Raw genomic sequence first — 13111 nt, 5'->3', positions numbered from 1 at the left:
ATGCACATTGGCGACGTCACTTGTTATTTCGCTTTCGTTAACAACACACGTCATAAAGGTAAAGTTTGTTGCCTTGAAACACATTACTTACCAATAAAGAATTGAAAAAACTTATATCTATACAAATTACATACACCACATTTGTTTTATTTCTTTTCTTTTTGGGATTCGTCTACACTGGTATCACGCCAACATTTGGTCCAATCGAGCCGGATCAAAAACCTGCATAAAGAAGTTGTTGCTAATTTGGTTTTTTTCCCTATTTTTAAAGGAGAACAATCAACATCACCAACATCCCCCCTCATCAGTACGCATCGTCTCACCAACAACATCAAAAATCATTAAACCATCATCCACAAACAACATCATTAAAAGGTACGTAGTTCAGTTTCTTTTATATTGAGCATACCGCGAGTGTTGTTGTTTTTACATTTTTTCGGGTTTAACAAAGTGATCTTTTGATAATTTGTTCGCTACGTCGCGTACTGGTCGCCCTACAACTGCCTTAACGCGTGTGTTAGTACATCGAAAACTTCTTACAGTCCACCAATCGTCGTACATTTGCTAAATAATCGTATTAAAATAACCAATATTCCCAATATTGTGTCTTTATTTTAATACATTAAATGATTATTTACAAAAATCTAAAATATTCTAATTTAATTTCTGCCTAATTTGCATTCGTTCGCATTTTATTGGATTTATTTATTTGCCGGTAGTGCTTTTTATTTATTTTCTCCCTAAAGGCTTTCGTACACACATTCTCTTTGTCGTTGAAATCGTCAGCCACTAGTGAGAAAAAACAATAACAACACTGCTAATATCCAAGTGCCCTTTTTTCTAATTATTCGCAAAGCTACCAACAATTTCTTATTTGTTTTCGTGGTTTTATTTGTCGTGTGATTGCAACAACAATAATACCCAAAACTTCCAACCGCCTTTTTACGCGTCGTTTAATAATATACAGAGCTACCAACAAATTCATTTCTCTCCCAACTATCGTCGTCGTTCGCTTGTTTGGTTGTGGGTCAGTTAACTACTCACATACGTCCATCGCTCTGCTGACGCTGGTTGTGTTGTATTTTTTATTTTTTTTGTGGTATTCGTTGCGGGCTGTCGCACCTTGGGCACAAGGGTAAAAAAATATATATTTTTTGATAAATTTTTAATAAAAAAAATTTTTGTTATTTTTTCTCGAATATAACTTCGGGTTGCGATTTAATATTGATTGTTCGTGATAATTTACGATTCAAGCACCCTACAATCAGCATTATCGACCCAATTTATATAATAAATTACTGTTTTTTTTTCATTTTTTTTGGAATTATTTGTAACTTTTTACCTATAATTTCAATTCTAATCCTTTTCAGCAATTTTTTTGGATCAATTCGTATTTACCACATAGTGTGAAGTGCACCCTACTGTCGGTAAAAGACGAATTTCTCATTAATTTGTCAAAAGATTGTGTTTTTTCGAAATTTTTCGTAATTCTTTTTCCGTTCTTCGTTGGTATTAGCCATCGTGCATATTCCTCTCGATATTTTCTGCAAAATTTGACCGTGTGCACCCTACATTCGGTTCTAGTTGACTTTCTAATATAGTTAAAACGTGACTTTTTGAACTTTTTTGAATTTTTCTCGATATTTTTTGGTCTCTTCTGTCTACCAATCATGTCGGTCACTGCATTAACCCAATTTATTCGCGCTTCTGACAATGTTGTCAAATTTATAGCGGTTTTCAATCTTATTAAACCTGAAAATCATAATGTTTTCAATCTGGAGATTCGTAACACGGAACTCCAAGATTTGTGGAAGAAAGTGAAGGATACTTATGATAGGTATTTGGATCATCTTATGTCTGTTGAAGGTACGAATTCTGAAGACATTTCCTCAGCCGACGCAAAGTATCAAGCTACTTGCGAAAGCTATGTCCTTTGTTTGTCGACTATAAATGAAAAACTGGAGGAGCTTAAATCAGTAAAGTCTCCCCCTGCTTCCCCATCGTCATTGCTTATTAGTACTCCGCAAAACCGTCCATCTCAAAATAGTCAACAACTCAATTCTTCGATTCGTGGGTCTAATAGGCCTAACATTAGTCAACCACCTGCTTCTAATGGTGGCAATATGTCTATAAATAATTCGATTTCTCCACATTTGTCCACTCCTGTTCATCTAGATTTTCAGAACCCTTCGGACATTTCCATTGGTAATTGGAGTCTACCACCATACGTTTCCAATAATATGCATAATCTCAAGTTACCACCTTGCGACATTGAGGTTTTCCATGGTGACTTTTTATCGTGGCCCACATTCCGGGATCTTTTCTCGGCAATGTTTATTAATAACACTGGTTTAAGTGACATTGAGAGGCTTTGTCACTTGGTGCAAAAAACAAAAGGTGAGGCTAGGGAAATCGTTGCCAAGTTTCCACTCACCCATAGGAGTTTCGCTTTAGCTTGGAAGTCGTTAAAAGACACTTATGATAATAAACGCATTCTGGTTCACAACCATCTTAAGCTGCTATTCGACCTTCCAGTGTTCGAAACTGAGACAAGTTCCAACTTAAAAACCCTACAGCGGGGAATCAATAGTTGTATTTCTGCTATGTCAGTCTATGATGTAGCCACGGATCACTGGGATCCAATTTTAGTCTTCATTTGCCAACAGCGTCTGCCTAAATTAACTGCAACGTTGTGGGAACAGAGTATTAGAGACAAATCTTGTTTATCCTCGTGGGATGAGTTGGACAAATTTCTAACAGAAAGAATCCAAACATTAGCCTGCTTGAGAGACATGAGAGGTTCCTCTTCTAATTCAATGCCGAAAAGTAAAGTTAAATCTAACTTAGCTACTTCTTCGGCCAACAACAAATCTAAATCTTTCTGTATTCTTTGTAAAAAAGAGTCCCATTCACTGCGCACCTGTCCTAAATTTAGAGCACTTTCCTTTGAAAAGAGATTTGAGACTGCTAAAAAGCAGGGTTGTTGTTTAAACTGTCTTTCAGTGGGACATTCAGTCAAAGACTGCTCTAGTACCCACAATTGTAACATTTGCAAAGGTCGCCATCATACTATGTTGCATAGGCCCACTTCAACTACTTCCTCTAGACCACAGACATCTCTTCCCTCGCTTACCCATACCAATCCTCAACCACTAGATGCAAATGTCGCTTCCACTTCCACTGGCGCTAATCCTACAGTTATGAATAGTAACTCGTTCCATGCATCCCAAAATCGAAATGTCTTGTTGGGTACAGCCATGGTTAACATTATTCACCTAGGAGTTTCGTATCCTGCCCGGGCTCTTATCGATCCCGGCTCAGAGACTTCGTTTATTACCGAATCTCTGCAAAAGCGCCTTAAATTGCCCACTCAATCCGTAGCTGCTACGGTTTCAGGCGTTAATGGTTCCGCATATGCTACTTCGAAGAAAAATTGTGCGCTTCGCCTAGGTTCTCGTTTCGATTCCTCTTTAGTTGTCGAAACTTGTGCGTTTGTGCTTTGTAAAATATCGGGTAACCTTCCGTCATTTTCCCTCAGTTCAAACATCACTTCTTGTTTGCCTAATCTTCGTTTAGCAGATTCTCATCTTTTCGATTCTAGGCCTGTTGATTTATTGTTGGGGGCAGATTTGTATCCACAGATTTTGCGGGAAGGGACGAAACGCAACATTGGGGGTTCATTGTTAGCCCAAAACACGATATTCGGCTGGATTCTGACTGGTCCCATGCCTTCTTCCTCAGTCCAGGTCTTCACGACTGTGTTGGATATAGCTGAGGAAGAATCTCTCGACAAAACACTACTCCGGTTCTGGGAACTCGAAGAAGTACCCAGATTGAAGCATCCTTCACCATCGGACATGTTTTGCGAGAAGAATTATCGTGCCACGACCGTGCGAGATTCGGAGGGTCGTTACGTAGTAACGCTTCCCTTTAAATCCGAGTTTCCGCAAACATTGCAACTGGGGGACTCTCGTAGTAACGTCTTAAAACAGTTTTGTCGGTCGGAAAATTCGCTTCTTAGAAGGCCTTCAGTCAAAACAGTTTATGATCAGGTTTTGCAAGAATACTTGTCGTTGGGACATATGTGTCCAGTTCAGCCCCCTCAACCTTATAATTCTCTCTCTTGCTACCTTCCACATCACCCTGTTATCCATCCTGAAAAACCGACCACAAAACTTCGCGTAGTGTTCAACGCTTCAAATAAAACGTCAAATGGTGTTAGCTTAAATGACCTTCTCCATGTTGGGCCAACTCTTCAAGCAGATTTAGTTCTCTTAATTTTGCGATGGCGTTTATTCAAATTTGTCTTCAATTGCGATATCACTCAGATGTATCGCCAAATTCGTGTTGATCCCAAACATTCACCATTTCAAAGAATTTTGTTTAGATCTTCTCCTTCAGACCCTATCCAAGATTATGAGTTGCAAACGGTCACATTTGGGGCAAACTGCGCGCCCTTCCTAGCCATTCGTACTCTTCTTCAGTTAGCCCAGGACACTCAGTCCGATTTTCCTCTCGCCGGGCATATTCTGCGCAACTGTATGTACGTAGACGACGTACTTGCTGGCGCTCACGATATTCACACTGCATTATCATATCGTGATCAGCTTGTTGATGCTTTAGCCACTGCAAAGTTTGAACTGAGGAAGTGGACATCAAATCACAAGTCCATTTTATCTCGTTTTTCACCTAACGAACTCGTTGATGCCCAGGTCCTTTCATTCGTAGAATCCAGTAGTTCCAAACCCTTAGGAATTCGCTGGAATGCACATTCCGATTCATTCTTTTTCGATGTAGACCCCCTTCCTAAAAGGTCTCAATATTCCAAACGGGAAGTCTTGTCATGTATAGCAAAACTTTTTGATCCCGTAGGTTGGCTTTCGCCTGTAATTGTTGTTGCAAAGATCATTATGCAGCAAGTTTGGTTAGACAAGATAGATTGGGATGACTATCTTCCTACCAATACAAAAACCTCTTGGGAGTCTTTTATCGCAAATTACTCGTCTGTTAATTCAATTAGTATCCCTCGATGGGTTCAATATTGTCCAGAAGGCCTAACTGAGTTACACCTCTTTTCTGATGCCTCGGAAAAGGCATATGCGGGGGTAGTTTATTTGCGCACTCAGTCTCCACTCGGTCAAGTTAATGTGCATCTTTTAACATCAAAAACCAAGGTTGCACCCATAAAATCGGTCTCCTTGCCTCGTCTTGAGCTGTGTGGAGCAACCTTAGCCTCCGAACTACTCAAGTCCGTCGTAAATGAGATTCATATCCCTATTAATAGAGTTTGTTGTTGGACCGATTCCACTATTGTTCTTTCCTGGCTTCGTAAAACCCCTTCTAGTTGGACAACTTTCGTAGCTAACAGAGTTAGTCGAATTCAAGAAAATATAGGAAATGGTCAATGGTGTCATGTCAGATCCGAAGATAACCCGGCTGATTTGGGAAGTCGTGGTGTTTCACCTCAAGACCTAGCTAATTCTTCCCTTTGGTGGCATGGTCCTGAGTGGTTATTGTTAGATTCCTCGCAATGGAGAATAAATGACACCACGTCAATCGATACTGATTTGGAAATGCGTCCAGTCAGAAGTCATTTCTCCTTCTTCAATTCTTATCAAGACATTCTGGATAGATTTTCGTCACTTGGAAGAGCTTTGAGAGTATTGTCTTATGTTTTCAGATTCTACAATAATTGTCGCCCAAATTCTCAAAGTCGTAGAACATTCACTTCCATTGCTTTAGAAACATCCGAGATTAAAGCGGTTAAACTCCGTCTAGCTATTCTCGCTCAAAAAGTCCACTTTGCTGAAGAGTACAAATGTTTAATGGAGCAGTCTTCTTTGCCTTCTAAAAGTTCCCTTCTTCCCCTCAACCCTCGTTTGGATCAAGACGGTGTCATGCGCCTTAATGGCCGTTTAGCAAAGTCCCCAACACTGTCATACACTGAGCGCCATCCCATAATATTGCCATATTCTTGTAGATTTGCCCGCCTGCTTGCAGAATTCGTTCACGCCATTTCCATACATGGTGGAAATCAGATGATGCTCCGTATACTCCGTATCGAATATTGGGTTCCTCGCCTAAAAAATCTTGTTCGGTGTGTCATCAATCATTGTAAAACGTGTATCCTTGAGAAGAAGCGGTCATGTAATCAAATCATGGCTGCTCTCCCTCAGGAGCGAACTGTAGTCACTCGCCCTTTTCACACTACAGGAGTTGACTTCGCGGGACCCTTTGATATGAAGTCATTTACGGGTAGAGCGTGTCGAATCACCAAAGGTTATGTATGTGTCTTCGTCTGCTTTTCCACTAAAGCAGTTCACTTAGAAGCCACTACTGACTTATCTTCTGCGTCTTTTCTGGCAGCCTTCTATAGGTTTATTGGTCGTCGTGGTTGCCCCAAGACAGTGTTTTCCGATAATGGGACTAATTTTGTCGGCGCATCTCGTGAAATTGAAAGTAACTTCAAAACATTCATTAAGGAAGGTCGGGAAAAAGTCTGTTCTTCTCTAGGTTTTCAAGAGATTTCTTGGCAGTTCATCCCAGCGGGTGCTCCCCATATGGGAGGTCTGTGGGAAGCTGCAGTCAAAAGTTTTAAAAAACATTTTCGCCGACATGCAAAAACGTTTAAGTATACGTTTGAAGAGCTTTCAACTGTTCTAGTTCGCATCGAGGCTTGTTTAAATTCCCGACCCCTTTGTCCTATAAATGATAATCAAACGGATGCCGTAGCACTTACTCCAGGTCATTTTCTCATCGGCGCTCCTCTTCTTTCGCCACCTGAAGAAGTACTAGTCGATTCCCCTCTTAGTTTGGTCAATCGATATCGTAAACTAAAGGCTCTCACACATCAATTTTGCATTCGTTGGAAAGAGGAATATTTAGTAGAATTACACAAACGATATAAATGGAAACATCCTCAGCGCGATCTTCAAATTAACGATCTTGTTGTGCTCCGTCATGAGCAATTACCCCCTACTTCGTGGAAGCTAGGACGCGTCGTTCAAATCCATCCTGGAACGGATGGTCACGTTCGGGTTGTAGATCTCCGGACGGAACAAGGCATTGTTCGGCGACCAGTCACGAAGATAGTTGTAATCGACCATGAATAACTATACACTTTCATTCGTTGTCATATAAATCTTTGTTTGTATAGGAATGGCTTCATCTGCGGATATCTTCCCAGTCGTCGTCTTGCCAGAAGAGGATGAAGACATGATGTCAGATGGAGAGGTTGAGAAGGAGTTGCTTATTTCCAAAATTGACGAGGTTGTAGCAGCCTCTGACCGGAGGGCTCCAGGTTCGTCAGGTGCGGAAAGCGTAGCTCCTCCTCGGCCAACAACTTCATCAACCCAAACTAAGGTCGATTCTAGGCCATCTCAACCAAACCCAATGTCCTGTCGCTTATGCTCCTTACCACATCCTCTATATAAGTGTTTTAAATTCAAGAAGATGTCACATCATAAACGGTTGCGATTCGTGATATCTCATGGGTATTGTCATAACTGTCTCCAGTCCAACCATACATCGTCGGGATGTCCATTGGCTCAATTGTGTCATTTTTGTCGAGAGCCGCATCATAGTTTGCTGCACTCCCGCGAACGCACCTCGAGCCAACCTACTAATCGTAGTCGTCGTGCAAACAAGCGTCCTAATCCGCCTACAACCGTCGTTCGTCCTTCCGTCGAATCTCCTGCTGCGAGACCCATTCCACCACTACCAATTACGCGATTAGTCACTCTGGCACCCACAGCTGTTGTCCGTATTTGTTTCCAAAACGGCAGCATGCTAGTCCGCGCGCTGATCGATCCATGTTCGGGTGTCAGCCGAATTTGTGAGACTTTGGTCTCACACCTAAATTGGCCAGTTTCGTCGGTGGATGGCGCACGTTATTGCGACATTATGGTCACGTCGTGTTATGACTCTACCCAGCGACAATATATGACGGCTCAAGTTGCAAAATTGGATTGTGGACGAACCCCCCCGCTTTCTATACCACCATCGATCGCCGATTCTTTTGTGGGGCTCCCATTGGCGGACCCCGAATTCTTTAAATCTCGTGCTGTGGCTTTGGTGTTGGGGCCGGAAATTTACTCCAAAATTATTATCCCGTCCCGGGTTATGGCTCAACCTGGGTTACCCACCGCCCAATACACGTCGTTCGGCTGGGTCATTTCGGGTGCTGTATACCCCTAAATTGTAAAAACAAAACCAGAATTATAAAATCAATTTGAACTCAATAAAATGAATTAATCGAAACCAAAACTGCTCAATGAAACTGAATTACTGTATCTATATCTTCACCTACATAATTACTAACTATAGTTTTAAGTTTTGCTTGCGAATTAGTCTAACCCTGTTGCCTTGCTGATAGCACGTCAAGGTGGGCGGCAAATGTATAAGTTCGATACATTGATTACGTCACTGCATATGTTCGATACATTGTCCTCCCCTTCCGCAGCATTACAATTATAACCACATTAATTGGCCGCTCCTTCGAGCACAATGGGGAAATCTTCTCTGCCTTACTTTTAGGAGCCATATTCGCTTAGTTCGGATGCTGGGAGAGAATATTCATTCTTTCCCACACTCTCTCCTAAAAGTCACATTCGCTTAGTTCGGATGCAGAGGGGCGCTTTCCAATGCTGCGTTCGTCGTTGTTGATCTCGACCTTGTTAGCGCTATTATGCACATTGGCGACGTCACTTGTTATTTCGCTTTCGTTAACAACACACGTCATAAAGGTAAAGTTTGTTGCCTTGAAACACATTACTTACCAATAAAGAATTGAAAAAACTTATATCTATACAAATTACATACACCACATTTGTTTTATTTCTTTTCTTTTTGGGATTCGTCTACACTGGTATCACGCCAACAAATGGAATTGACTAACTTTGGGAAGACAGTTTTCTGATGACCATTGTTGTTGTAGGAACACAAATATGTTCGTTCACATATTGTCCATAGTAATCGGGGTCTGGTATCTCTGTGTCGAGATTCAACATTTCTGCAAACTGGACTGGCTGTGTCCATTAAGGAAACAGATGACTGGGTATAGCTGGGCAGTTGAAGATATTCAGCGTATCTTGCGGTCCCAGTCCACATGCAAAGCATATATTAGGTATCGTGCTTTTTATTTAATCCCAATACGAATTGAGGCGGCTGCATCGTCCGTATCTGTCTTGGGCTACAACCACTCGTGTTTGTCTTGGCAGCTCGCGTTCTTTTGCTGCGATGAATGAGGAGTGGCCTCCTGTCTAACTGCATCACTGTGAATGCTTTTGCCAGATAGTCTCTCGATCTACACATTTTCGTTTGTATCTTTGGACCTCTCTCTCTCTTGATCATCAAGATCTCAAATCTGTCCACAAGATTGTGATGATCACGGCGATAACACCCAAGCAGTATGGCATTCTGACAGTTTTGAAAATTCTTCCACCGCGTATCGCTAACATTTGCACATCACTATAGCATCGTATATCATATGACAGACCGGTCTATTGCTTTATAAGAGGTCAGCAAGATTTTTTGTCAGCACCCAGGTTCTGCTGGCCAGCGACATGATGACCTTATTCCCATTTCCTATTTTATCGTATATAAGTGTATCTTGGGCGGACGACTTAAACATGCTATCGAACGTTAAACCCAATACAGACATACATACATATGTTCTTACAACATCTCCGAAGGGGCAAGGGAGACTTATCTCATATCAATGAGTGCACGCCGATTCATGTTGGCTTAACGATGTGGGACCTACTTTTTATGGCCGAGTCCGAAAGGTGTATCTTACGACACCATTTGTACATAAGTTTGTCATGACCGAAATGTCGACTACATTACCCTGAAGGAATTCGCTCAGGGATTGAACCACATACCTTCTAAGAGCAAGGCGGGCGTATCTACCACTGCACCACGGTGGCTACTTTATATCCAATATGTTGGGTTAATAAGAAATCGGAAGCCTAAACCAATGTGTTTAGGAGGAATCTAATTTCTGTCATCCAGGTGGTGAACAGTATGACAGTGAATTTAGTGACAGATATTTTCATATAACACAGATGGAAGAAGACAGCTATGTAGACCAATTAACCTATGACTTATGTCATCGACGTTAGGACCCGAGAGTACAGTCAAGCGCATACATTACGATTTCTATGCCGTCTGGATGATGTGATAGAGTTTGAGGTCAGACAGTTTTGGAGACACCACCCTGCCTTGGGAAACATACTGTTTCACTTTACCAATTCCCGAAACGACTGGCGCTTACAATGATTCAAAGATGTCTTCTCGATGTTCTCAAACAGCTTGGCATGGTTAACGGTATCGTAGGTCTACGATAGATCAGGAGTCAACATGACTGAACTGCCTGTTTTGGTTCAGTCCTTGACTGACATGTGTAGACATTGCGTGTTATGTGATTGTGGCCCTATGTATTTTCCGAAATCAATGATGATGTTAGGCAACTGGGTAGCAGCATTTCATCATGCGGAGGAGTAGTTCCCCTAGAATCTCCGCTACTGACGACAGGTGTAAAATTGGCCTATACGATTCGCCTCTCCTGGCACTCTTGCTTAGCTTAAGGCATCTCCACGTGGTATAGCCACATGTTCCACTTATACTAGCCTTCTTGCCTGTTTTTACGTTCCCTAACACTTGGGTCATCAGGGTTCATAGGACGAAGCTTATTACGATCATTTTTTCAATCCCACGGCAGCGGATTTTTTCGTACTGGATTGACCCAAATCCATATTGTATCGGCCATCGGCTGGCAGCCCAGGAAATGTGGTCTAATTTCGGGTATTCGACAAGCAGCTATTTAGCGAGCGCAAGTGTGTCTCTATTGTACAGATTGGTGAAACAGAAACGCCAGCCACCACCACCTTAATTTCTGGTTCGATCTTTGGCGAGAGCGTGGTATCCATCACAATTGTGCGGGTTGCAGGTGATGCTTAGCTGGGTCTCTTGCACCGCACCGACCAGGACGTTGTTTCTCCTCATGAAATAAAAAATCGAACTTACATAACCACGGATACCACGAAGGTGATGATGGACCAATGTGCGGTGTGAGTGGTGATACGGACCTGTGGTGGATACGATTGTGACCGACAGGGCTGTCTGTTGATATTCTTCAGTCCCAATAAAATTGAAAGCAAACTCTCCTAAAACGAAAAAATAAACATGTATGTGCTTAGTTGATAGCCGATGGGCAAATCCTTTCCAGTTTTGGTTCAATCCGGTACATAGAACTCGCTGCCTCGGTATTGAAGACTCGCTCTATCATCCGCTGAGCAATTTACGGTTCCTTATATGGTAGGGTAGTAAAGCAACAAAAGTGTATTTCTTTAAAAATTTGGAAAACTCGCCGGTCCTCAAATGTGGAGTTTTTAAATATCTTTGAAGGACCTACACTTGTTTTTTCTGAGGAACTATCAGGCCACAAACGTGAATTTTTTAATGTTTTTGGGGGACCATCCTCTTTAAGGGACTATCACAACCACAAACGTGGATTTTTTAAAATTTGAGAAACTATCAGAGCCACCGTGGTGCAATGGTATGCACACCAGCCTTGTACGCTGAAGGTCGTGGGTTCGATTCGCCGGCCAGGCAACATCAACAAATTTTCAACGGTGGCAAAATACCCCTCAGTAATGTTGGCGACATTCCCTGAGTATTTCAGCCTTGTAAAACTTCCCTACAAGTGGTGTCTTAGACACGCCGTTCGGACTCGGCGATAAACTGTATGTCACATATCATTGAGCTAATATGAATCGGGGTGCACTCATTGATATGAGAGAAGTCTCCGTTGTCTCTCATGGGATGTGTGTGGAACAATTGTTATTACCAGAGCCACTAACGTGGATTTTTTGAAAAAATATTGGGAGACTATCAGAACCACAAACGTGGATTATTTTAAAATTTCTTGATTGACTTTCAGGACCATACACGTGGAATTTTCTTTAAATTTCTTGACGGACTTTCAGAGCCATACATTTGGATTTTTTAAAATTTTTGGACTGACTATCAGAGCCACAGACGTGGTTTGTCAAGACTTGACTTTCTATGTTTATACCCTACACCACTATGTGGTAAGGGGTATTATGTGTAAGTGCATTTGTATGTAACATACAAAAGGAAGCGAGATAGACCCATAGTTCCTTCTAGGGATATACATAGAATCACTTTCTGAGTCGATTTATGCATGTCCGTCCGTTCGCAACATACAGGTCGCATTTGTTGACCGATTTCGCTGAAAATTGGGGAATACCATTTTTTTAGCCGTCGGAAGATCAAGTTCGAAGATGGGCTATATCGGTCCAAGTTTTGGTATAGCCCGCATATAACGGTACCTCCCGATTTAAGGTATTTTAAGGATCTTAGCCGCATTTGTTGCCCAAACCAGCTGAAATTTTACATTTGAGGTTCCCAATGGCCGCGAAATTGCTCCACTAAAAATTGTCAAGATAGGTCCACGGTTCGTTATTATATCGAAATCGGTTCAGATTTGGATATAGCTCCCATATATATGTTCGCCCGATTTCACGTATTTGCTGCACCAAACACGCTATATACGTCCGATTTTGATGAAATTTGGAATGTTTGACTGAATTCGGTCTAGAAATAAGTGTGCCAAATTATATCGAAATCGGTTCCGATTTGGATATAGCTCCCATATATATTTTCGGCCGATTTCACGTATTTTCTGTACCAAATACGCTATATATTTCCGATTTCGATGAAATTTGGAATGTGTGACCGAATTCAGTCTAGAAATAAATGTGCCAAATTATATCGAAATCGGTTCAGATTTGGATATAGCACCCATATATATTTTCGGCCGATTTCGTGTATTTTCAGCTCCAAACACGATTTATAAGTCCGATTTCAATGATATTTGGAATGTGTGACTGAATTCGTTCTGGAAATAAATGTGCCAAATTATATCAAAATCGGTTAAGATCTGGATATAGCTCCGATTTATATTTTACATATTCACAGTGGTGTAGGGTATTATATAGTCGGCCCCGCCCGACTTTGATCCTTTCCTTACTGTTTTTTTTGAGGAACCACCATAGCAGCAAATTTCGTGGATATTTTTCAAGTAACT

General features: G+C 41.5%; 1 protein-coding gene across 1 annotated transcript; it reads left to right on the top strand.

Annotated features, from left to right (window-relative positions):
* The first annotated feature begins 326 nt into the window (after positions 1-326).
* LOC141395375 (uncharacterized) lies at positions 327-8725 on the top strand. The gene is made up of 2 exons (XM_073971076.1): positions 327-375; positions 7157-8725. Exon 2 carries the CDS (start codon positions 7159-7161, stop codon positions 8194-8196), a length of 1038 nt encoding a protein of 345 aa, XP_073827177.1. The 5' UTR covers positions 327-375; positions 7157-7158; the 3' UTR covers positions 8197-8725.
* Positions 8726-13111: the final 4386 nt, after the last annotated feature.

This window comes from Musca autumnalis, unplaced genomic scaffold, assembly GCF_047663935.1.
Source record: "Musca autumnalis isolate F117 unplaced genomic scaffold, ASM4766393v1 scaffold_2, whole genome shotgun sequence".
Classification (NCBI taxonomy): Eukaryota; Metazoa; Arthropoda; class Insecta; order Diptera; family Muscidae; genus Musca; species Musca autumnalis.
Note: the sequence above shows the minus strand (reverse complement) of the source record. Positions and strands in the feature narration are given on the sequence as shown.

Excerpts from the sequence above, each read along its gene's own strand:
- LOC141395375 (XM_073971076.1), top strand. The coding sequence starts at position 7,159 with ATGGCTTCATCTGCGGATATCTTCCCAGTCGTCGTCTTGCCAGAAGAG.